The 27,304-nt window shown below is 43.2% G+C and overlaps 1 protein-coding gene across 1 annotated transcript in view; it reads left to right on the forward strand.

The window, feature by feature from the left end:
• LOC122559109 (nuclear receptor subfamily 2 group C member 2) overlaps positions 1-27,304 on the forward strand; it is a 155,208-nt gene that overhangs the window by 26,211 nt on the left and 101,693 nt on the right. The window contains exons 4-5 of the mRNA XM_087994559.1: positions 6,520-6,699; positions 7,394-7,541. Coding sequence (XP_087850685.1) covers positions 6,520-6,699; positions 7,394-7,541 — 328 coding nt within the window. The remainder of the gene's footprint in view (positions 1-6,519; positions 6,700-7,393; positions 7,542-27,304) is intronic.

The raw sequence follows: 27,304 nt of genomic DNA on the forward strand, positions 1-27,304 counted from the left end.
CTAATGAACGCTAATACACCATAGGCCTTCTTACAAGCTCTATCCACCTGAGTGGCAACTTTCAAAGATTTTTACTTTTGCTAAAAGCCTCCTATGTGGGACCTTATCAAAAGCTTTGCTGATGTCCTATTCTTTCTGCATGCTAATCTTTTGTGATTCTTGTACTAAGACAGCCAGATCCTGCTGTATCCGAGGGTTTGCAATCTCTAACAATTTATAATATTCTCTTCTTGATTCTTCCTGCTAAAATGTACAACTTCACATGTACTCACATTATACTCCATTAGCCAGATCTTTTCCCACTCACCTAACCTATCTAAATCCCTTTGTATCATTCTTACAACCTACTTTCCTACCTAAGACCATAAGAACTTAGAATAGGAGTGGGCCCCTCAAGCCAGCTACGCTATTCAAAAAGGTCATGGTTGATCTGACATTACTCACGCCTACTTTCCTACCCTTTTCCGTTAATCCTTGATTCCCCTACTAATCAAGAATCTATCTCAGCCTTAAATACACACAAGAACTGTGGCCCACAATGTATGTGGCAAGGAGCTTTAAAGACTCTGAAGCCTCTGAGAAAGAGACTTTCTGAGACTGTGTCTTCTGGTCCTAGACTCTTCCGTGAGAGTCCTTTCATTTATGTCATACTATCTTTGTCATCAGCAAAGTTGCCAACTGTACTTTTGGTCTCTTCATCCAAGTAATTTATTGTGAAAAGTTGAAGTCCCAGCACCGATTGCACATTCATTACAAACTGCCAACTAGATCAAGATCCATTTATGCCAACTCTCTATTTACTAGCAAGCCAGTCATCTCTCAATGCCAAAGTAGCATTTACACAACAATGTGGAGACTTGCAGGTATGTCCTGTATGCAAAAAAGCAGGATAAATTCAACCAAGTCAATTACTACCCTATCAGACTAACGTTGAATTTCAGTGAAATGCTGAAAGAACTTGATAGTGCTATCAGGCTACAGTTGCAAAGGACTAATCTACTCACTGACACTCAATTTGGTTTCCATCAAGGCTACTTAGCCCTTGACCTGATTACAGCTTTGGTACAAATATGAACAATAGATCTGACTTCCAGAACTGACTGCCCATGATATCACAGCAGCATTTGACCAAATATAGCATTCAGCAGCACTAGAAAAACTGGATTCAGTTTACAGTAGGGAAAAACTCTCCATTGGTTGGGGTAGTTGCGATTGTTGGAAGTCAATCAACTCAGCTCTGTGGCATCTCTGCAGAAGTTCCTCACGGCAATGTTCTAGGCCAAACCATCTTCAACTGCTTCAATGACCTTTATAAGTTCAGCAATGACGATGTTAATCATCCGTGAGCAATGTCTAGCACCATTTGCGACTCGGCGAAAGTGAGGACTGCAGATGCTGGAGATTAGAGTCGAGAATGTGGTGCTGGAAAAGCACAACAGGTCAGACAGCATCCGAGGAGCAGGACAATTGACATTTTGGGCAAAAGCCCTTCATATGGAAAGCCCTTCACCATTTGCGACTCCTCAGGTAGTCAATCAGTCCAGGCCCAAATACAAAATGATCTGGGCGCATTAGCCTTGGGTTGACAAGTTGCAAGTAACATTGACAACATGAGTGCCAGGTTCTCCAACAAGACACAATCCATCTAGCACTCCTTGACTATCAATGGCATTAATAGTACTGAATCCCGCTTTTAGTATTGAGGGTTACTTCTGATAGTTGATTAGTTATATAATTGATGTATTAGTTCTACATTTCCAAAGATCCCGACATTTGGGAATGATCCTTTAGAAACAGAGAAGACCGTTCAGCTTATAAAGCCTGCTCTGACATTAAATATGATCCTGCATTTTACCTACCCTGTCCTTTACACCATTAATAATTGTAAATTTGTTAACCTCTCCTTTAAATTCATTCAGAGATTGAATTTCCATAATCCTGTATGGTAGAGAATTCCAAAGATTCACAGCCCTCTGAGTACAAAAACTCTCCTTACTTTGGTTCTGAATGGCATCTCGTTATTTTTAAATTGTGCCCCCTAGTTTCAAATTTGCTAACCAGGGGAAACATCTATATTTATCCTTTTAAGTATTTAAGGTTTCAGTTAGCCCTCCTTTCATTCTTTGAAACTCTAGAGTATACAAGCCTGGTTTGCCCAATCGCTGTTCCTGCCAGAGCAAGTCTGGTGAATCTGTGCTACACTCCCTTTCTATGACACTAAAATCTTTCCAGAGATGAGAAAACCACCATTGTGCTCCATAACTGAAGCAAGACTCCACTACCCTATACTCCAGATCTTCTCACAATAAAGGTTAACATTCCATTAGCGTTCTTAACAGCTTGCTGCACCTGCATGTTAGCCTTTCAAAGCTCATCAACAAAGGCGCCTAGGTTCCTTTATCTATGCTTTCCAATCACTCATCATATAAGAAATGCTCTGCACATATGTTCACCCTGCCAAAATGGACAGCCACCTGTTTTTCCACATTATATTCCATCTTCCGTTTTTTTGTCCAGTCACACAGTAAGTAGGGCCCAAGTATTAATCTTTGCAGTACCTCGATAGTCACAGTCTGTCAACACAAAAATGACATTTTGATTACTATTTTGCTTTGTGTCTGTTAGCCAATCCTTAACTCACCTCTGTGCATTTTATTAGTAAGATCCTGGGAGAGATCAATATGATTTCAGAATCTGATCAGCTAAATGTTTGATTTTAAGATTTATAAAATTTACAGATTTTTTTTTTAAAAAGATTTAATAGCAAGTAGGGGGAGGTTACTTATGTTTTACTGAGATCTGTCTCTTGATTGAATTTTAATATAAAAGATAGATATTTATCCCATAGCAGTGTTTTGAGCAGTAAGACTGTGCTGACATTGAGTTTTTGAGCAAAGTATTGTATGTGCTTTTAGGTATTTTTATGGGTTTGTAATTTGTTAAAGAGACAGAGATGGATTTTAATAGTTATGTACTCTTCCTTTGCAGTAAGGTTATTGTCAGATGTGGAAGGATCATTTGGAGCCTTGGATGGAGGTGAGGGGGAGGATGTGGGAAACATGTTCCTATAGACTGTGTCTGCAGGCAGTATGTTTGCTTGCAAATCCTATCAGATCACATGGATTGGTTGGAGCGGCAATTAGAGGCAGCGAGGAATTTACAGTAGCCAGGGGTGTGCTGGATGGTAGTTTCAGGAAGGTAGAAAAACCACAGATATATTCAGTTAGATGGATCATTGTTAAGAAGGGTAAGAGACATTGGCAGATGGTGCAGGAGTCTCCTGGGCTAACCCCATCTCTTATTTTCAGTACCGTAATTGGATGGCCTCTAAGGGAAATATAGCACTGACAGCTGGGTTACTGGTACCCTGACTGTCTGTATTGTGAAGTGATCAATTGTGATAGGGGACACTCACCAGGGACACAGGCAGTGGTTTCTGTGGCTGTCAGCGAGAAATCAGAATGGTGTGTGGACTCCCTAGTGCCAGAGTCAAAGATGTCTCGAAGCGTGTACAGAATATTATTGGAAAGGAAGAGTGACCAGCTGGAGGTCATTGTACACGTTGGTACCAATAACATTGGTAGCAAAAGAGTCGAAGTTCTGCAGAGAGAATATAGGAAATTAGGCAGGTTAAAAAGTAGGTAATCAGGGGTAGTATTATCTGGATTTCTCTTGGTGCCATGTGCTAGTGAGAATAGGAATAGGTGGATGGGGACAGATGAATGTGTGGCTAATGTTATGAAGATGTATGTGTACTGTACTTTTTTAAGAGAGTTAAAAGCTTGCAGAGCTACCTGATAGCACCAAGTGTTCTGAATTAGATCGAATGTAACATGTTGTCCAGCAGCTCGGGTAGTTGGTTGCCTGGAGACAAGAACAAATTTGAATTAGGCCAATTAATTTAAATTATACACCCAAAAAAAACAAGCTTCAATCAAGTTTGAATTTAGTATGTTGACAATATTAAAAGCCAATGACACAATCCGATGCTTTGGGGGTATAAGACTGGGAAAAATTGAACAGTTGGGAGGACCAACTGACCAAAAGACCAACAGATGTAGGCTGCGAGTAATCTCTGAAAGGTATCTGTTTCAAGAAGGAGTTTGCACAGAGAAAAACATTGACACAGACCTAGAGAGCAAATCTGCAAAGAGAAGGTTCGATAGCTGGCTGGTTTTGAAATTTGAATTTTTCAGTAAATCTTAATCCGGGGTTTTATCGGACTAGTATTATAGAAGGGAAAGTAAAAGATAGGTTATAGGAAGGAGTTGTAAATAGTTGTTAGTTAATTATTCTCTGTTATACTTTAAGAAATAAAGCTGTTAATTTTTACTTAATAGTTCTTGGCCTCTTGAAGTTTCACAGATTACTGCACGGGATAAATGTTTTCTGTGTTGCTGGTTTAAATTAAGCTGGAGGGTTTACCCTTTGACATAACACTAAGGAGCTTTATAGAGGGCAAGAATTCAAATTTTTGGACCATTGGGATCTCTTCTGGGTTAGATGTGACCTGTATAAGAAGGACAGGTTGCGTGTGAATTGGAAAGGGGCAAGGTGGGGACCCATAGAACTAAGTCTGAGGCTGGTACATTAGATAAGGGGAGCAAATTAAAATAGTCAAGGCAGCCAAGAGCATGGTGGAGAACAACGTAAGATTGATAAATTAAACTGCATTTATTTCAATGCAAGAGGCCTGACAGGTAAGGCAAATGAGCTGAGGGCATGGTCGGGAGCATGGGACTGTGACATCATAGCTATTACAGAAACATGGTTCGGGTGGACAGAACTGGCAGCTTAATGTTCCAGGGTATGTATGCGATAGAAAGGTTAGGAGGTGGGGTGTTTTTTGTTAAGGATAGCGTTACACTTGTACTGAGCGAGGATATTCCTGGAAGAACATCCAGTGAATTTGAGAAATAAGAAAGGGATGATCACCTTTTTGGGATCGTAATATAAGCGTCCCAATAGTGAGCAGGAAATTGAGAAGCAATTATGTAAGGAGAATAATAGGGTTGCAATGGTAAGGGATTTTAACTTTCCAAACATAGACTGGGCCATAGTGTCAAGAGCTTGGATGGAGAGGAATTTGTTAAGTATGTACAAGAAAATTTTCTTCTTCAGTATGTGGATGCAATGCTAGAAGAGGAGCAAAACAAGACCTTATCTTGGGAAATAAGGCCGAGTAAGTGTCAAGAGGTGTCAGTGGGAGAGCACATTGGTGCAAATGATCATAATTCCATTAGCTTTAAAATAGTTGTGGAAAAGGGTAGACCTAATCTAAAAGTTCTAAATTGTAGGAAGGCCAATTTTGATGGCATTAGACAGGAATATTCAAAAGTTGATTGGGGGAGCCTGTTCACAGGTAAAGGCATGGTTGGAAATTGGGAGGCCTTCAAAAATGAGTTGACAAGAGTTTAGGGATAGTATGTTCCTGTAACATCCTGCTCTAGGAAAGATGTTAAATTGAAAGGGTTCAGAAAAGATGCTGGGTCTGTTCTGCACATTGGACATGACATAGGATGATGATGGTGGTTTCTGGCATATTATTGAACTCATCAGCTCAGATCTTACAGGCAGTGTCAGTTTGTTACTTGATTAATCTGCTGGATAGTTTTGCCATTAGGCCAGAGACGTTCACAAAGAGGATTTTACAGGGCTGACACAGCTATATTTACTTAGTTAATTGCAGAAGTTTAATTCCTTTTATCAGACTTTGTAGCAGTTTAGGACAACAACTGATTGACTTACGAGGACATTTCAAAGGGCACTTAAGAATCAAACACATGGCTGCTATTCTGGAGTCACTTAATGTCCAGACCATGAGAAAATGGCTAACTTTGTTCCCTCAGAAATTTGTGAAACGTAGGTTTTTATGACAATCAGCATTGGTTTCACAGTTACTATTGGACTAGCATTTTAATTTCAGAGTTATTAATTGAATTCAAACTTCACCATCTTCCCTAGTGGAATTTGAATCCAAAGTCCCAAAACATTAACCTAGGTCTCTGGAATCTTAGACAAAAGTGAGGACTGCAGACGCTGGAGATTAGAGTCCAGATTGGAGTGGTGCTGGAAAAGCACAGCATCCGAGGAGCAGGAATGTCAACATTTCGGGCAGGAGCCGAGACAAGCCCTACATCACTTATACCAGCTATTGTGCAGTACGTTGTACTGACCAATATTGATTGCTTAATTAGCATTAATTTTTTTAAATGATCTGTTTGTAAGATTGACTTGTTCACAAACAGAAAATGCAGCAGGCTAACAATAACATCACTTTGAAAGTAGTTAATTGGTTGTGGATACTTTGTGACAACTTAAGGTGGAGAAAAGTGTTTTTGACATACAATTCTTTGGATATCCAGAAGTGGGGATCAGCTAATAATTTTTGAAGTGCGATTTTCAGAAACATAAAACAGAGGGAGCTTTATTCGAGACGACTGATTTTATTCTGTTAGACACTAAGCTCACCCATCAAGATCTGACAATATACCTAAATATGCTCCTTTACCTTTAAAGGGCGTCACTATGGTGCAGTCAGCTGTGAGGGTTGTAAAGGGTTCTTCAAGCGAAGCGTAAGGAAAAATCTGACATATAGCTGCCGTAGCAGTCGAGACTGTGTCATCAACAAGCATCATCGTAACCGCTGTCAGTTCTGCAGACTTCAAAAATGTTTGGAGATGGGAATGAAAATGGAATGTAAGTATTACATTGTTCCTGGTGTGCCAGGGTAAAGTTGGACTGTATCTGGAGAACCAGGGGAGGTTTGGACTGGAGCCAAAGTGTTGATGGAGTTCCATATTGTAGCTGGGATGCCAGGGAGAGTTACATTGTATTTGAATTGTCGGGGGAGTGTGACAACAAAGAGAAGCAGACTTTTAGTGTAATGCCTCAGCCAAGCCCCTGAAATTCCCTTTTGATTGCTAATCAGTTCTCCTCTCTTTACCATCCTTTTACCTTTATTTAGCTTTAGAATACTTTGGGATTCTGTTTTGTTAGCTGCTAGTTTCTTTTTATACTCTATCATTGCTTCTTTCCTTTTTCACTTGGTCTCCTGCCTTCTATATTCAGTTATATTATCACTTGATCCAGCTGGCATACCTCATTCCCAAAAATGAGGTTTAATTCTTCTGTTCAATCTTTTCAAAGCTGTCTGTCCATATTAGTAGAGGAACCTGAGACACTAGAGCAGGGAAAATGTCCCAAGTGTCAGGAACACTGCATGTCATTTATAAAGAATCACAGGACTGATCATTCTGTAAGAACCATCCAGCTGTATAAGTTGTATCAAGCCAAGAGAGAGGTTGGTGAATATACTGAAAGCACACACCCCACAAATGGAGTTCTCTTACTTATTGTACTCATGACATTGTCACTTTTCTTCTAATGCTAGCTGTCCAGTGTGAGAGAAAACCAATTGAGGCACAACGGGAGAAACCAGCAAACTGTGCAGCTTCCACAGAAAAGATCTACATCAGGAAAGATCTAAGGAGCCCACTCACAGCCATGCCAACGTTCATCACAGGCAAAGAAAGTGTAAGGTATAATTAACAGCAATGTTTACCTGGAGATTCAAATAAGGAGACTTTTAGTAATGTCTTGGATTTTCCACATGCACCATAAGGTGTGACTTTCTGGATTGTTGCAGCAATTGACTGTCAGTGGTGCTAGAGGACATTGAGGACTTCCTCTAATAATGCCACTTGAACCTAACTGACTAAGCTCTCACTTTCCAACCCTTTCTAATTTTGAGTCCTTGGCTACTTACTTTGTAGGAATTCCTACACCATGGACATGGGGTTTGAACAGACTGAGTCTTGAGTGTGAAACAGCTAGCGATAAAATACCCTGCCAGCAAATGTCGAAATGTTAGAGAGGATTGGAATGTTGATACTGGAAACTAGATATTCAAGAGGAATTAACATTGCAGAATAGGCAAAAAAGAATAGAAAATGGGGTAGCTTTGTTAATAAAGGATGATATTAATATAGTGATGAATAGTAACATAGGTCCAATAGGTTTATTCCTCATTGTTTGGCTGAAAATAAGGGATTCCAAGGGAAAGAAGAAGGGAAGATCACTATTCTCCACACGAGAGGTTTGGAGAAGGCACACCCAGAATGAGATACAGCCCAAATGAATGGATGATACTGGAAATTTAGAGCACTCTAGGATTTCAGTGCATGGAGTAAGAAGTGTCTTATGGCATTTTCTCGTTCATAGTTTGTGTGGTCTTTTCCAGGGCTTATAGTTTGAAACGATATATTCTTCAGCTTCAAATGAGCAGAGAGTAGGGAGATCAGCTGCAGCTTCAGAGAACTGCAGATTGGGAAAGCAAATTGAAACAGGAATGTGTGTGTTGGTGGTTTGTGATTTTAAACATTTGTATATTTTTTGGAAGAAGGAATTAACTGAGAAACAACAGGATTAAATGAAAGTTAGAGCCAATATAATGAAGGAATATAAGTAAGCAAAGCAGAGTAAGGAAGTACAGCTAGGGTAAGGGAAGTAAGTTAAGAGTATTCTTACACAAACCTTTTTTTAGGAAAGAGAGTTACTCAAGCTTAAAAGAAGTCTTGACTGCAGAGCTTGCTCCTCACATGATATGTGACAAATTATAGGAAATGTGTCAAACTGCAGCTACTGACAAATCACATTTCAGAGTTGGAGTTGTAGGTGAATTCGCTGTGGAGTGTCCACAATGCTGAGAAATGCATGGAAATCCTATTCAGTGAGGTGGTCATGCCACAGATGCAGATTGAATAGGCAGAGGGGGCGTGGCTGACCACCAGGTACAGTAGAGGAAGGCATGTAGTACAGCAGCCCCCTGTGTCTAAACACTTTTCTAATAAATATACCATTTTTGGATACTGTTGGAGGAGATGACTGTGCAGGTGAAAGCAGTGGGAGCTAACTTCACGGCACCATGGGTGAATGTGCTGCACAAAAGGGGAGGAAGCAGAGAGGCAAGGCTATAGTGGTAGGGGATTCAATTGTAAGGACAACAGACTGACAATTCTGTGACCGCAAAACAGACTCCAGGATGGTATGTTGGCTCCCTGGTACTAGGGTCAAGGATGTCACTGAATGATTGGAGGGTGAGGGCAAACAGACAGAGGTTGTGGTACATATTGGTGCCGACAACATAGGTAGAAAAGGGATGAACTCCTGAAAGGTCGTAAGTAGATTAAAGAACAGGAACCAAAAGGTAGTGATCTCTGGATTAATTCTGGTGCCTCGTGCGAGTGAGTATAGGAGTAGGAGGTTAGTCCAGACAAATGTGTCGTTTGAGAGATGCTGCAAGAGGGAGATCATTAGATGTCTGGCACATTGAGACAGTATTTGAGAGTGGTGGGACCTGTACAAGGCAGATGGGTTGTACCTGAACAGGAATGGAACTAGCATCCTTGCAGGGAAGTTTACTAGTACTGTTGGGATGTTTAAACTAACTTGGCAGGAGGCTGGGATCCTGAGAAAATGATCAACAGGGGAATGAACAGCCAAAATTAGAAGTCAGTGAGTCAGGAAAGCATAGGCATTGTGGGCCAGTTAAGGCATAACGGCATTAATCAAGGATAGATGATACTTATTTTAATGCTAGTAATCTGATGAACGAGAGGCAGATGAGTTGAAGGCAAACACAAATGAAAAAAGAATGTGTGATGTTTTTGCTGTCACTGAGACTTGGTTTTGAGAGGGGCAGGATTGACAACTCAATATTTCAGGGTACAGGGCTGTCAGGTGAGACAGGGAAGGAGGTAAAAAAAGGAGGATGCAATTTTGAACAGAGAATCTATTACAGCAGTAAGGAGGGATGACAGCTTCGAAGGCACCTCAAATGAAGCTATATTGATACAACTTAAAAACCAAAAAGGAGCAAATGCATTGCTGGGAGTATGCAAAGGCCTCCTGACAGTCAGGAGAAATAGAGGAGCAGATATGTAGGCAAATTTCAGTGAAGTGTAAAAGTGATAGTGGGAGATGTCAACTTTCCCTAAATTAACTGCGGTAGTCATTATGTGAAAGATTTTGAGGGAGTGGAATTCGTAAAATACATCCAGGACAACTTTTTAAGCCAGTATGTATGAGGTCCTACAAAAGAGGAAGTGATCCTGGACCTTAAATTTATTACTTCAATGGCTTGCCCAGTTTAATTATCAGTGGGAGAGGTATTTACAAGCAACGATCATTATGCTATTAGATCCAAGATTGTTATGGCAAAGGAGAGAGTCCCACATGGAAGACTGAAATCAAAGTTCTCAAGAAGGATGATTTTAATAAGTTCAGATACAGTATGGCCAGAGAAGACTGAGTACAGATACGTTCAGGTAAATCTGAGAGCAGTGGAATGTATTCAAAAAGAAAATATGGAGACTACAAGGCAAACATGTTCCAAGAAAGAAAAAGGGTGGGACCATTAAATGCTGTGAATCCTGTATATCGGAGAATAAAAAGGATTCGATTAAGAGAGAAAGGAGGCTTTTTGCACATCCCAATGGTTCAAAACAACAGAAGCCCTAAAGGAAAATAGAGTGTGCAGAAGGGAATTTAAAAGATTAAGACAGCGAAAAAGGGATATGAAAGGATGCTGTTAAATAAGATAAAGGAAAATCCTAAATTGTTTTACAGGTACGTTAAAAGTAAAAAGATAACAAGGGAAAGATTGGACCCACTAAGGACCAAAGTGATAATTTGTGCATGGAGCCAGAGGATGTAGGTAGCATTCTAAGTAAATGCTTTCAACTGTGTTCAATGGTTTTAATAAATGCTTTAAACTTTAATGTAGGAGGGTTGATCAGTAAATTCGCAGATTGTACAAAATTTAATGCATTGCTAAGTAGTGAGAAAGATTGATAGCATTTGGACGAAGTGATCGGAATGCAAAGTACTGGGCTAATGGTAAGATTCTTGGGAGTGCAGATGAGCAGAGAGATCTCGGTGTCCATGTACACAGATCCCTGAAAGTTGCCACCCAGATTGACAGGGTTGTTAAGAAGGCATATAGTGTTTTGGCCTTTATTAATAGAGGGATTGAGTTCCAGAACCAGGAGGTTATGCTGCAGCTGTACAAAGCTCTTGTACGGCCACACTTGGAGTATTGTGTACAGTTCTGATCACCGCATTATAAAAAGGATGTGGAAGCTTTGGAAAGGGTGCAGAGGAGATTTACTAGGATGTTGCCTGGTATGGAAGGAATGTCTTACGAGGAAAGGCTGAGGACCTTGAGGCTGTTCTTGTTAGAGAGAAGAAGGTTGAGAGGTGACTTAATAGAGACATTCAAGATAATCAGAGGGTTGGATAGGGTGGACAGGGAGAGCCTTTTTCCAAGTATTGGGACGGCAAACACGAGGGGACACAACTTTAAAGTGAGGGGAGATGGGTATAAGACAGATGTCAGAGGTAGTTTCTTTACTCTGAGAGTAGTAAGGGTATGGAATGCTTTGCCTGCATCGGTAGTAGATTCGCCAAGTTTAAGTGCATTTAAGTCGTTATTGGACAGGCATATGGACGTACATGGAATAGTGTAGGTGGGATGGGCTTCAAATTAGTATGACAGGGCGGCGTAACATCGAGGGCCGAAGGGCCTGTACTGCACTGTTATGTTCTATGTTCTTTGTTCGTTAGGTTACAGGGGGATGTCAGTGGGCTGATCAGTGGCAAATGGATCTCAATCCATGTTCCTCCTACAGTATGTAGGAGCTCAGGGAGACTCCATCTTCCTTGATGATGACATGTGTGGGGGTGTACCCAGCTGCAGCTCCTGGAAAACTGTGTTAGGTAGCTGGAGCTGGATGTACTCAGAATCATCTGAAATGCAGGGCACTTTATCAATAAGAGTTTTGTTGAGGTGGTCACACATAAGATGCAGGCAGAGAGTTGCGGGGGACCACCAGGAAAGACAAAGGGGGTAGGCAGAGAGTGTAGGAATCCCCTGGATTATCATTCCGTTTGAAAACAAGTACACCGTTTTGGATACCGTTGGGGGTGGTAACCGTTCAGGGAAAAGCAACAGTAGCCAGGTTGGTAGCACTACAGCTGGCTTTGGGGCACAGTGGGAAAGGGTAACGGTAAACAGGACCTTAGTGATAGGAGACTCGATAGTTAGGGGGACAGAGAGGAGATTTTTGCAGCAGCAACAGGAGCTGTTAGAGTGAGAACTAGCAGGCTGTCAGGAAGGTATGTTCCTCCTTTAAAAACTTACCTCGTGGGATCAGCGGCCTCCATTTTGCACCAGCAGCGGAAGTGGTGAGAGCAAGGGCCAGGAGGCTGCTTGGAAGGTAAATTAATCCTTTAATAACTTATCTCGTAAGTAGGCAAAGCGCACGCTGAGCAGTTACGGACATGAGACTGCTGAGTTAGTGAGGTAATATGATATGGAGAAGCTGTGTTGGACTGGGGTGGACAAAGTTAAAAATCACACAACACTGGGTTATTGTCCAACAGATTTATTTGGAACCACTAGCTTTCGGAGCACCGCTTCTCCTTCAGGTGGTTGTGGAGTAGGACCGTAAGTCACAGCGTCATGAAAGTAAAATGATACTTTTAATAAACCTCAATTGTTAAGTCTTTCATCTTTTAGAATGGGTTACAGGTTTCAGTTCATTAATATGTAAATCCCAAAACTCCTCCTTTAAAGCCACATTCTCAAGATAAGTAAAGGTTTTATATTTTAAAAAGTGACATCTCAGACAATGCCTTAAAGCTATGAGGTCAGAGTCTGTCTTTATCCCAATCTTGACTCAGACTGTTTCTATTTCCAAAGTGGAATTTACAAAGTATTATATGGATTGACTGTCTGCATTGAATGCCTACCGGTTGTGCATTTTTTTGAGCAAAATAGAATGTATCTGTAAATATAACTATACAAGTACAAATTTACCCCATAGACCTATACGTGTGCTCGTGCAGGAGAGAGAGTGTGTGCATGAGAGTTTGTGTGTGCAACCTTGGTAAAGTGTGTGAGTGTGTGATGGGATATAAGCCTGTGTGAGGGTGCATGTGGGGGCGTGTATGTGAGAGGGTCTGCGTGTGTGTGTGTGTGTGTGTGAGAGAGAGAGAGAGAGAGAGAGCGAGTGTGTGTGTTTAGTGGGGTCACCTGTAGTGTGACACGAATCCAAGGTCCCGGTTGAGGCCATCCCCATGGGTACTGAAGTTGGCTATTAGCCTCTGCTCGACCACTTTGTGTTGTTGCCTGTCCCAAAGTCTGCATTGGAGGATGGTCACCCGAAGATCCAAGGTCGAATGTCCCTTACTGCTGAAGTGTTCCCCGACTGGGAGGTAGCACCCCTATCTAGTTGTGCAGTGTCCATTCATCTATTCACATAGCATCTGCTTGGTCTTGCCAATCTATCATGCCTTGGGGCAACATTTGTCTGCAGTATATGAAATAGGCAACGTATATTGAGTAATATGAGTACCTGTCACCTACTTGGTGGGTGGTGTCCCCACGTGTAATGGTGGTATCTGTGTCGACACTCTAACAAGACTTGCAGTGGTTGCCATCTCGGGGTTGTACAGTGTTGTGGTCGATGTTGTCCTAAAGGCTGGGCAGTTTGCCACGAACAATGATGTGTTTAAGGTTTGGCGGTTGCTTAAATGCAATAAGTGGAGGCATAGGGAAGGTCTTGGCGAGGTGCTCATCCTCATCGATAATGTATTGCAGGCTGCAAAGAACAAAGCGTAGTTTTTCGGCTCCCAGGAAGTACTGGATAACAAAAGGTACCCTATCGGTTGCAACCGGTGTCTGTCTCCTGAGGAGGTCATTACGGTTTCTCGCAGTGGCACATCGGAACTGGGAATCAATGAGTTGAACATCGTATCCTTCTGTCACCTACAACTTCTGTCGCGACACTATGGATTTCTTACAGAAATTCAGCACTCGTGGACTGGGAACATTCTTGGATACATGCATCTCCATCAAGGATGGGCACCTCAGCACCTCACTCTGCTGCAAACCCATGGATAACCTGATGATGCTGCACTTCTCTAGCTTCCACCCTAAACATGTTAAAACAGCCATCCCCTATGCACATCACAATGGACGTTTCAGCACTCTACACCAGCATACCCGACGATGACGGCATTTCGGCAACAGCCTCAGTACTCAACACTAACAACTGCCAATCTCCAAACTCCATCCTGCAACTCATCTGCTTCATCCTCGACCACAACGCATTCACCTTTGACAACCAGTTCTTCATCCAGACACACTGAACAGCCATGGGGACCAGACTTGCACCCCACTTTGCCAACATTTTCATGCCCAGGTTCGAACAAGACTTCTTTGCTGCACAGAACCTCCAACCAATACTATACAATACATGTATTGACAACATTTTCTTCCTCTGGACCCGTGGCGAGGCGTCCCTGAAACAAATAGACAGTGATATCAACTAGTTTAATCCAATCACGGACTTAGCATGGGCTACTCTTTAATATGTCTCATTCTTGGATACATGCATCTCCATCAAGGATGGGCACCTCAGCACCTCACTCTGCTGCAAACCTATGGATAACCTGATGATGCTGCACTTCTCTAGCTTCCACCCTAAACATGTTAAAACAGCCATCCCCTATGCACAAGCCCTATGCACACACAGGATCTGTTCAGATGAGGAGGAACGTGATGGACACCTGAAGTGCTCAAGGCGCACACACAAACCTTTTTATGATAAAACCTTAACTTACCTTGAGAACATGACTTAAAAGGATTTCTGGGATTTACATATGAATGAACCGAAACCTGTAACTCATTCTAAAAGATGAAAGACTTAACAACAATCAAGGTTTGTTAAATATATCATTTTACTTGCATGACACTAATCTTTTGCTATAAAGTCTTATAGTCCTACTCCACAATCACCCTGAAGAAGAAGCGGCGCTCCGAAAGCTAGTGCTTCCAAATAAACCTGTTGGACTATAACCTGTGTTGTGTGATTTTTAATAGTGAGGTAATATATTTACATGGTTGCTTTACCTGAAACTCCCACTTAGGTAGTGCTTCCCACCCACCTTCCTCCTCCTCTAACCAAAAAAAATGATTTGGTAAGGTTACTAGTTTTTTTCAACAGTGTCTTGTTGAATTTAGAACAGTAAGAATGGATGGGAGGTAAGTGTTCCCACTGACTTCATCTGCAGGGAGTACACCCAACTCCAGCTCCTCGGAAACTGCATTAGGGAATTGGAGCTGAATGAACTTCGGATCATTCGGGAGGTGGAGGGGGTAATAGAGAGTCATAAGGTCATAGAGATGTACAGCACGGAAACAGACCCTTTGGTCCAACCTGTCCGTGCCGACCAGATATCCCAACCCAATCTAGTCCCACCTGCCAGCACCTGGCCCATATTCTTCTAAACCCTTCCTATTCATATACCCATCCAAATGCCTCTTAAATGTTGCAATTATACCATCCTCCACCACTTCCTCTGGCAGCTTATTCCATACATGTACCAACCTCTGTGTGAAAATGTTGCCCCTTAGATCTCTTTTATATCTTTCCCCTCTCACCCTAAACCTATGCCCTCTAGTTCTGGACTCCCCCATCCTAGGGAAAAGACTTTGCCTATTTACCATATCCATACCCCTCATGATTTTGTAAACCTCTATAAGGTCACCCCTCAGCCTCTGATGCTCCAAGGAAAACAGCCCCAGCCTGTTCAGCCTCTCCCTATAGCTCAAATCCTCCAATCCTGGCAACACCCTTTGTAACTCTTTTCTGAACCCTTTCAAGTTTCACAGCATCTTTCCGATAGGAAGGAGACCAGAATTGCATGCAATATTCCTACAGTGGCCTAACCAATATCCTGTACAGCTGCAACATGACCTCCCAACTCCTGTACTCAATACTCTGACTAATAAAGGAAAGCATACCAAACGCTTCTTCACTATCCTATCTACCTGTGACTCCATTTTTAGAGAGCTATGAACCTGCACTCCAAGGTCTCTTTGTTCAGCAACACTCCCTCGAACCTTACCATTAAGTGTATAAGTCCTGCTAAGATTTGCGTTCCCAAAATGCAGCACCTCACACTTATCTGAATTAAACTCCATCTGCCACTTCTCAGCCCATTGGCCCATCTGGTCAAGTTCCTGTTGTAATCTGAAGTAACCCTCTTCGCTGTCCACTACACCTCCAATTTTGGTGTCATCTGCAAACTTATTAACTGTACCTCTTACGCTCACATCCAAATCATTTATAAAAATGACAAAAAAGTAGAGGACCCAGCACCGATCCTTGTGGCACTCCACTGGTAGAAAGTGAGGACTGCACATGCTGGAGACAGAGCTGAAAATGTGTTGCTGGAAAAGCACAGCAGGTCAGGCAGCAACCAAGGAGCAGGAGAATCGACGTTTTGGGCATGAGCCCTTCTTCAGGAATGAGCCCTTCTTCCTGAAGAAGGGCTCATGCCCAAAACGTTGATTCTCCTGCTTCTTGGATGCTGCCTGACTTGCTGCGCTTTTCCAGCAACACATTTTCGGCACTCCACTGGTCACAGGCCTGCAGTCTGAAAAACAACCCTCCACCACCAACCTCTGTTTTCTATCTTTGAGCCAGTTCTGTATCCAAATGGCTAGTTCTCCCTTTATTCAGTGAGATCTAACCTTGCTAACCAGTCTCCCATGGGGAACCTTGTCGAACGCTTTACTGAAGTCCATATGGATCACATCTACTGCTCTGCCCTCATCAATCCTATTCGTTACTTCTTCAAAAAACTCAATCAAGTTTGTGAGACATGATTTCCCATGCAGAAAGCCTTGTTGACTATCCCTAATCAGTCCTTGCCTTTCCAAATACATGTACATCCTGTCCCTCAGGATTCCCTCCAACAACTTGCCCACCACTGACGTCAGGCTCATTGGTCTATAGTTCCCTGGCTTGTCCTTTCCATACTTCTTAAACAGTGGCACCATGTTAGCCAACCTTCAGACTTCCGGTACCTCACCTGCGACTATCGATGATACAAATATCTCAGCAAGAGGCCCAGCAATTACTTCTCTAGCTTCCCACAAAGTTCTAGGGTGCACCTGATCAGGTCCTGGGGATTTATCCACCTTTACCCATTTCAAGACATCCAGCTCTTCCTCCTCTGTAATATGAACATTTTGCAAGGTGTCACCATCATTCATCCCTACATTCTATATCTTCCATATCCTTTTCCACAGCAAATACTGATGCAAAATGCTCGTTTAGTATCTCCCCCATTTCCTGCGGCTCCACACATAGGCCGCCTTGTTGATCTTTGAGGGGCCCTATTCTCTCTCTAGTTACCCTTTTGTCCTTAATATATTTTAAAAAACCCTTTGGATTCTCCTTAACTCTATTTGCCAAAGCGCTCTGATGTGCCCTTTTTGCCCTCCTGATTTCCCTCTTAAGTATTCTCCTAGTGCCTTTATATTCTTCTAAGGATTCACTCGATCTATCCTGTCTATACCTCAAATATGCTTCCTTCTTTTTCTTAACCAAACCCTCAATTTCTTTAGTAATCCAGCATTCCCTATACCTACCATCCTTCCCTTTCACCCTGACAGGGATATACTTTCTCTGGATTCTTGTTATCTCATTCCTGAAGGCTTCCCATTTTCCAGCCGTCCCTTTACCTGCAAACATATGCCCCCAATCAGCTTTTGAAAGTTCTTGCCTAATATCGTCAAAATTAGCCTTTCTCCGATTTAGAACTTCAACTTTTAGATCTGCTCTATCCTTTTCCATCACTATTTTAAATCGAATAGAATCATGGTCGCTGGCCCCAAAGTGTTCCCCCAGTGACACCTCGGTCACCTGCCCTGCCTTATTTCCCAAGAGTGGGTCAAGTTTTGCACCTTTTCTAGTAGGTACATCCACATACTGAATCAGAAAATTGTCTTGTACGCACTTAACAAATTCCTCTCCATCTAAAACCATAACACTCTGGCAGCCCCAGTCCATGTTTGGAAAGTTAAAATTCCCTTCCATACCCACCCTATTATTCTTACAGGTAGCTGTGATCTCCTTACAAATTTGTTTCTCAATTTCCCTCTGACTATTGGGGGGGTCTATAATACAATCCCAATAAGGTGATCATCCCTTTCTTATTTCTCAGTTCCACCCAAATAACTTCCCTGGATATATTTCCAGGAATATCCTCCCTTAGCACAGCTGTAATGTTATCCCTTATCAAAAATGCCACTCCCCCTCCTCTCTCACCTACCTTTCTATCCTTCCTGTAGCACTTGTATCCTGGAACATTAAGCTGCCATTCCTGCCCATCCCTGAGCCAAGTTTCTGTAATTACTATGATATCCCAGTCCGATGTTCCTAACCATGCCCTGAGTTCATCTGCCTTCCCTGTTCGGCCCCTTGCATTGAAATAAATGCAGTTTAATTTAGATTAGATTAGATGACTGATGGTGTGGAAATGGGCCCTTCGGCCCAACAAGTCCACACCAACCCTCCAAAGATCAACCCACCCAGACCCATTCCCCTTCACCTAACACTACGGGCAATTTAGCATGGTCAATTCACCTAACCTGCACATTTTTGGACTGTGGGAGGAAACCGGAGCACCCGGAGGAAACCCATGCAGACACGGGGAGAATGTGCAAACTCCACACAGACGGTTGCCTGAGGCGGGAATTGAACCTGCATCTCTGGCGCTGTAAGGCAGCAGTGCTAACCACTGTGCCACCGTGCCGCCAGACTAATAATTAGATTACTTACAGCAGTAGTTAGCACTGCTGCCTCATAGTGCCAGAGACCAGGGTTCAATTCCCGCCTCAGGCAACAGTCTGTGGAGCTTGCACATTCTCCCCGTGTCTGCATGGGTTTCCTCTGGTTTCTCCGGTTTCCTCCCACAGTCCAAAAAATGTGCACGTTAGGTGAATTGGCCATGCTAAATTTCCCATAGTGTTAGGTGAAGGGATAAATGTAGGGGAATGGGTCTTTGTGGGTCGCTATTTGGAGGGTTGGTGTGGACTTGTTGGACCGAAGGGCATGTTTCCACACTGTAAGTAATCTTAAAAAAAATTATTAGTCCTACCTTGTCCCTGCCTGCCCTGACTGTTTGACTCTCTTCTGTTCTCAACTGCACCAGTCTCAGATTGATCTCTTTCCTCACTATCTCCCTAAGTCCCACCCCCCCAGCCTTGCTAGGTTAAATCCTCCCGAGCAGCTCTTTCAAATTTCCCTGCTAGTATATTAGTCCTCTTTCGATTTAGATGCAATCCGTCCTCCTTGTACAGGTCACTTCTACCCCAAACGAGATTCCAATGATCCAAAAATGTGAATCCTTCTCCCATACACCAGCTCCTCAGCCATGCATTCATCTGCTCTATCCTTCTATTCCTGCCCTCACTAGCTCGTAGCACCAGGAGTGTTTCAGATAGTACTACTCTCGAGGACCTCCTTTTTAAATTCCTGCCTAACTGTCTGTAATCTCAACGTTTTCCCTTCTTATGTCGTTGTCCACATTAGAACCAATGACCTCTTGCTGGCCCCTCTCCCCCTTGAGAACATTCTGCACCCTCTCTGAAATGTCCTTGATCCTGGTATCAGGGAAGCAACACACCATTCTGCCTTTTCACTGCTGGCCACAGAAACGTCTGTCTGTATCTCGGACTAAACAATCCTGTAACACAATTGATCTCTTGGAACCCGATGTACCCCTTGTTGCATTAGAGCCAGTCTCAATACTAGAAACTTGCCTGTTCATGCTATGTTCCCCTGTGAATCGATCATCTCTTACATTTTCCAAAACAGCATATCTGTTTGAAATGGGTATATCCACAAAAGAGGAGAAAGTGAGGACTGCAGATGCTGGAGATCAGAGCTGAAAATGTGTTGCTGGAAAAGCGCAGCCGGTCAGGCAGCATCCAAGGAACAGAAGAATCGACGTTTCGGGAATTCCTGAAGAAGGGCTGTTGCAAATTCCTCATTGCTTCTAACTGTGTCTCCAACTGCTCTATTCGATCTGATAAGATTCGCAACCTAGAGACTTTATGGCAGATATAATCTGCAGTAACCCTTAAACTCTCTTTAAACTCTCACATCTGACAGGAAGTACATATCACTCTATTAAAGACCATTTTTGCTCCTTCACAATCTGTAGATGCAGAAAATAACCACTGTCTTATTCCTCTATGAAACACTGCCCCAGAATTAATAGTTTAATAGTTATTGCTTATATTTTAAGTTTAATCAAGAGATATATCTAAAATAAAAATCAAGAAAGAACCCACTCTACTCACTACTGCAGACTTTCTGTAGGCCACTTAAAACAACAATTAACGTATATGATTCTGTGCTGTGAACTTTGCCCAAACCGTTCCTCCAAGATCAGTTGTGAATTTCACTGTTAGTTAATTTTCCCAGACGCACTCCGATGTCCAGCGATACGTGAATTCAAACGGCAAAGTCAGTAACTGTGCAGGTGCACTCTGGTGTGAGTTTTTCCTCTTTCTCTCTCTCTCGCACTGACCTCACCATGTGCTTCCGTTGTCTGTTCTTCTCCATTTTGAAACAGCTGTTGTTTTTTCAAAATTCCAAAACAATGCAACAGCATATAAAACAGTCAATACTGCTCCTGGAATTTGAGGAAATCACCTCCAGCACCTAAAATATCTCAAAAAAGGAGCAGCTGTTACAGCCAGAAATTTTTCCTGTCCTCCATCTTGAATTACCCAGAAGAGGAGTTACAGGGAGATAGTCTAATTTCAGGTATGGGAAAAAGATAGATGGGTTACAGTCAGGGGACTGGAAGCGAACCAGTAGATAGTGCAGGGATCTCCTGTGGTCATTCCCCTCAATAATAAGTATACCATTTTTGACACTGGGCAGGTGGGGGAAGGTTGATGACCAGCCAGGGGAAAGCAACAGTGGCCAGGTCTCTGACTCTGTGTCACAGAAGGGAAGGGGGGAGAATAGACAAGTGCTAGTGGTAGGAGACTCAATACTTAGAGGAATAGACAGGAGATTTGTGGATTCTGGATCAGTGGTGCTGGAAGAGCAAAGCAATTCAGGCAGCATCCGAGGACAGGCCTGTCCTCGGATGCTGCCTGAATTGCTGTGCTCTTCCAGCACCACTGATCCAGAATCTGGTTTCCAGCATCTGCAGTCATTGTTTTTACCTAGGAGATTTGTGGATGCAAGTGGGACTGTCGGAAAGTATGTTGCCTCCCAGGTGCCACTGTCCGGGAGGTCTCTGATCGAGTCTATATTGAACTTGGTGCTAGGCAATGAGCTAGGCTAGATGTCAGGTCTCTCAGAAGGAGAGCATTTCAGTGACAGTGACCACAATGGCCTCACCTTCTCCATAGCCATGGAGAGGGATAGGAACAGACAGTATGGGAAGGTACTTAATTGGTGGAGGGAAAATTATACTGCTGTTAGACAGGAGCTGTGGAGTATAAATTGGGAACAATTGTTCTATGGGAAATTCACAACAGAAATGTGGAGGCTGTTTAAGGAGCACATGTTAAGGAGTGTTTGATAACTTTGTCCCGCTGAGATAGACAAGGAACGGTAAGGTGAAGGAGTCTTGGATGAAAGAGCAGGGGAGTTTGCTTCAGGTTGAGGAAGCAAGGATCTGGCATAGCTTTAGAGGATTACAGGATGAATAGGAGCATACTCAAAAATAGACTGAGGAGAGCAAAGAGGGGACACAAAGCCTTGACGGGAAGGATTAGGGAAAACCTTAAGGTGCTCTACACTTAGGTGAGGAATAATAGAGTAATCAGTGAGAAGATATGGCCGATCAGGGATAGTGGTGAGAACTTGTGTCTGGAGTCTGAAGAGATAGCGGAGACCCAAAATGAGGTAGTTGCTTCAGTATTCACTAGAGAGAGGGACCTTGTTGATAGTGAGAACATTGTGGACCAGGTTAACAGGCTTGAACAGTTTGTTATTAAGAAAGTGGATATGCTGGAAATTCTGGGAAGCATCAGGACAGATAAGTGTCCAGGGCCGGACCAGATATATCCAAGGGAACTCTGTGAAGTGAGGAATGAGATTGCTGCGCCTCTGGAGATGATCTTTGCATCAGCTGATTGGAGGGAGGCGAATATTGTTCCTCTGTTCAAGAAAGGGAATAGGGAAATCCCTGGGAATTACAGGCCAGTCAGTCTTATGTCTGTGGTAAGCAAGATACTGGAAAGGATTCTGAGTGATAGGATTTATGACTATAGATTAGATTACTTAGTGTGGAAACAGGCCTTTGGCCCAACAAGTCCACACCGACCCGCCGAAGCACAACCCACCCAGACCCATTCCCCTACATTTACCCCTTCACCTAACACTACGGGTAATTTAGCATGGCCAATTCACCTAACCTGCACATTTTTGGACTGTGGGAGGAAACCGGAGCACCCGGAGGAAACCCACGCAGACACAGGGAGAATGTGCAAACTCCACACAGTCAGTCGCCTGAGGTGGGAATTGAACCCAGGTCTCTGGCGCTGTGAGGCAGCAGTGCTAACCACTGTGCCACCATGCTGCCCAAACTGTGCCAAACTGTGTATAGTTTGATTAAAGGTAGTCAGATGGCTTTGTGAGGGGCAGGTCATGCCTCACAAGCCTTATTGAGGTCTTTGAGGAAGTGATGAGACAAGTTGACAAATGTCATGCAGTGGACATGGTGTATATGGATTTCAGTAAGGCATTTGATAAGGTTCCCCACAGTAGGCTCATTCCGAACGTTAGGACGTTTGGAATACAGGGACATTTGGCTGTCTGAATACAGAATTCGCTGGCCAAAAGAAGACAGCGAGTGATAGTGGTCGGAAAACATTCTGCCTGGAGGTTGGTGACCAGTGGTGTCCGGCAAGGATCTGTTCTTGGGCCTCAGCTCTTTGTAGTTTTTATAAATGACTTGGATGAAGAAGTGAAAGGGTGGGTTAGTAAGTTTGTCAATTACACAAAGGTCGGTGATGATGTAGATGTTGTCGAGGGCTGTTGCAGGCTGCAACAAGACATTGACAGGATGCAGAGATAGGCTGAGAAGTGACAGATGGAGTTCAACTTTGATAAATGCCAAGCGATTCATTTTGGAAGGTCGAATTTGAATGCTGAATACAGGGTTAAAGACAGGATTCTTCCAGTGTGGAGGAACAGCGGGATATTGGGGTCCAATGCATTGATCCCTCAAAGTTGCCACCCAAGTAAATAGGGTTGTTAAGAAGGCGTGAAAAATGTGTTGCTGGAAAAGCGCAGCAGATCAGACAGCATCAAAGGAGCAGGAGAATTGAAGTTTCGGGCATAAGCCCTTCTTCAGGAAGGTACAGGGAGGAGGAGAGCTTCTTCAAGGAAGGCATCCTTGCAAGAGGATTCGCAGTAGGTTGAAATCAACTAGGAGAAAGTGAGGACTGCAGATGCTGGAGATCAGAGCTGAAACATGTGTTGCTGGAAAAGCGCAACAGGTCAGGCAACAGGAGAATCGACGTTTCGGGCATAAGCCCTTCTTCAGGAAGGATTTAGATGCTTTAGAAAGGGTGAGAAGGAGATTTACCAGGATGCTGCCTTGATTGGAGGGCTTGTCTTATGAAGATTGGTTGAATGAGCTAGGGCTTTTTATGCCGGAGAGAAGGAGGAAGAGAGGTGACTTGACAAGAAGTGTACAAGGTAATGAGAGGCATGGGTGCAGTAGATAGCCAGAGACCTTTCCCCAGGGCAGAAATGGCTGTCACGAGGGATCCTTATTTTAAGGTGAGTGGGGAAGATACAGGGCGGATGTCAGAGGTTAGTTCTTTATGCAGAGAGTGGTGAGTGTGTGGAATGCAGTGCCAGTGGTGATAGTAGAGTCAGAGACATTAGGAACATTTAAACGACTGCTGGACAAGCACATGGATGGCAGTAATTTGAGAGGTGTTTAGGTTAGGTTGGATCTTAGATTAAGATAAATGCTCAGCACAACATCGTGGGCCAAAGGGCCTATACTGTGCTGTATTGTTCTGTGTTCTATTCTGTGGCCTCAAATGGGAGTCCAGTGTGGTGTGTTGCTTCCCAGTTGCCAGAGTCCAGGATGTCTCAGTGCGGCTGCACAACATTGTTAAGGGGGATGGTGAGCAGCCAGAAGTCATTGTGCACGTTGGCACAAATAACATAAATAGAAATAGGGATGAGGTCCTCCAGAGTGATTATAGAGAGCTAGGAAAATGTTAAAAACCAGGACCTTGTTAGTGTGCCATGTGCTAGTGAGGGTAGGGGGATATGACAGTTGAATGCTTGGCTAAAGAATCAGTGCGGGGCCAGGGATTCAAAGTTTTCGATCATTGGGATCTTTTCTGTGGCAGGGTAACCTGTTCAAGGTGGATGGGTTGCACCTGAACTGGAGGGTGTCCAATATCTTGGTGACCTGGTTTGCTAGTGCTGCAAGGGAGAGTTTAAACTGGCAGTTGGTTGGGATCCTCAACAGGAGGGAGGCAGATGCAATGCTCCAAAGATACAGTAATTAGAAAAAGTAAGTTGAAGAGACAAGTCAGGTTAGAACAAGACTGGGAGCAAAGAGTGCCTGTTGGATTAAATTGCATTTATTTCTATGCCAAAAGGCTGACAGGTAAGGCCAATGAACTCAGGATGTGGATAGGTATTTGGGATTGGGATATTATAGCCATTACAGAAACATGGCTATAACCTGTGCCAGAATACAGGTGCTTTACACAGGACAGGGGTGGTGGAAGGAGGGGAGGGGATGTTGCACTTTGATTAAGGTGAGTATTACAGCAGTAATCAGAGATGAAAAAACTGAAGGAGCATCCAGTGAGGCTTTGTGGTGGAGCTTTGACATGTGAAGGGGATGATGACATAATTGGGGTTGTACTATCAGCCCCCCAAATAGTCAAAGGGAATGAGAGGAACAAATAAGCAGGGAGGCTGGGGAAACTTGCAGGATAAATAGGGTTGCCATAGTAAGAGATTTTAATTTTCCTAACATAAACTGAGACTGCCAGAGAATTAAGGGCTTAGATAGGCTTATGTTTGTTAAGTGCATTCAGGAAAGTTTCCTCAAGCATTATATAGGGGGTCCTACTCGGGAAGGGGCAAAACTCGACCTACTCTTGGGCAAAGGTGCAGGACAGGGGATGGAGGTGAATGTTGGGGGAGCAGTTTGGGATGAGTGACCATCGGTTTATTAATTTTAAAATAGTTATGGGGATGGAGAAGACTTGTCCACAGATTCAGGTCCTAAACTGGGGCAAGACAAATGTCAATGGAATTAGACAGGAGGTTGCAGGTGTTGATTGGAGTAGTTTGTTTGCAGGCAAAGTGACCTCTGACAAGTGGGAAGTCTTCACAAGTGAGATAGCTGGAGTTCAAGGTCTATATATTTCTGTGAGGGTGAAGGGGAAGGTTGGCAGGAATAGGGAACCCTGGATGACAAGGCATATTGAGGCCTTGACCAGAAAAAAGGAAGGAAGTGTGGCTCAGGTATAGGCAGCTAGGATCAAAGGAATCCCTGGAGGTTTATCGGGAATACAGGAGTTTACTGAAGAAGGAAATCAGGAGGGCGAAAAGAGGGCACAGGATAGCATTGGCTGAGAATATTAGAGTGAATCCAACGAGGTACTTTTTAAGGTTTTTAAAAGGTAAAAGAATAATTGGAGAGAGAATAGGACTCCTCAGGGACCAAAGTGGACATGTATATGTTGAACCGCAGGAGTTGGGCGAGGTCCTCGATGAATATTTCTCCGCTGGTTTATGATGGAGAACGGCATGAAGATTTTGGAACTTGGAGAAGTTAGCAGTGATATCTTGGGGACAGTCCGTATCACAGTCGAGAAGGTGTTGGGTGTATTAGAATGTATGACGGTGGATAAATCTCCTGGTCCTGACCAGTTATATCTAAGAACACTGCAAGAGGCTAGAGAAGAAATTGCGGGGGCCCTTACTGATATTTTTGCATCAATGTTAACCACAGGTGAGGTCCTGGACGACTGGAGGGTAGCTAGTTTTGTGCCATTCTTCAAGAAGGGCTGCAAAGAAAAGCCTGGGAATTATAGGCCAGTAAGCTTAACGTCTGTTGGGGGTAAGTAGGTTGAGAAGATTCTGAGAGATAAAATATACATCCATTTGGAAAGACAGTATTTGATTAGGAGTAGTCAGCATGGCTTTGTGAGTGGGAGATCATGCCTCAAAAATTTGTGAGAGTTCATTGATGAAGTGACCAGGAAGGTTGATGAGGCAGGACAGTAGATGTAGTCTATATGGATTTCAGTAAGGCCTTTGATAAGGTTCTACATGGTAGACTGTTCTAGATGGTTAGTTCAAATGGAATCCAGGGCGAGCTAGCAAATTGGATATGAAATTGACTTGATGCTAGGTAGCAGAGGGTAATGGTGGAGGGATCTTTGTTAGACTGGTTACCTGTGTCTAGTGGAGTGCCTTAGGAGTCTGTTCTGGGCCTATTAATGTTTGTTGTCTACGTCAGTGATTTGGATGAGAGTGTTCAAAGCATGATTAGTAAGTTTGCAGATGACACTAAAATCGTGGACCGTGAGGAAGGTTATTAGAAATTGCAGCAGTAGCTTGATCAGCTGGAGACGTGGGGCAAGAAATTGCAAATGGAGTTTGCAGTTGCTGGACTGGATAGGATTGGCATTCACAAGGAGGAGGTATTAGCAATTCTGGAAAGTGAAAATAGAGAAATCCCTGAGCTGGATGAGATTTACTTGAGGATTCTCGGGAAGCCAGGGAGGAGATTGCAGAGCCTTTGGCTTTGATCTCTATGTCATCATTGTCTGCAAGAAAAGTGCCGGAAAACTGGAGAATAACAAATGTTGTTCCCTTGTTCAAGAAGTGGAGAAGAGGCAACCAGTGAGCCTTACTTCGGTTGTGGGTAAAGTGTTGGAAAGGGTTATAAGAGAGATTTATAATCATCTAGAAAGGAATAAGCTGATTAGGAATAGTCAACATGGTTTTATGAAGGGTGGGTCGTGCCTCACAAACCTTATTGAGTTCTTTGAGAAGGTAACCAAACAGGTGGATGAGGGTAAAGCGGTTGATGTGGTGTATATGGATTTCAGTAAGGTGTTTGATAAGGTTCCCCATGGTAGGCTATTGCACAAAATACGGAGGTACAAGATTGAGTGTGATTTAGCGGTTTGGATGAGAAATTAGCTCACTGAAAGAAGACAGAGGGTAATGGTTGATGGGAAATGTTCATCCTGGCATTCAGTTACTAGTGGTGTGCCGCAACGATCTCTGTTTTGGCGCCATTGCTATTTGTCATTTTTATAAATGACCTGGACAAGGGCGTAGAAGGATGGGTTAGTACATTTGCGGATGGCACCAAGGTTAGGTAGATAGTGTATAGTCCCGAAGGATGTTGTAGGTTT

The sequence above is a fragment of the Chiloscyllium plagiosum genome, unplaced genomic scaffold (assembly GCF_037043375.1).
Source record: "Chiloscyllium plagiosum isolate Xiang-an unplaced genomic scaffold, Cpla_swu_hap1 HiC_scaffold_14, whole genome shotgun sequence".
NCBI classification, from domain to species: Eukaryota; Metazoa; Chordata; class Chondrichthyes; order Orectolobiformes; family Hemiscylliidae; genus Chiloscyllium; species Chiloscyllium plagiosum.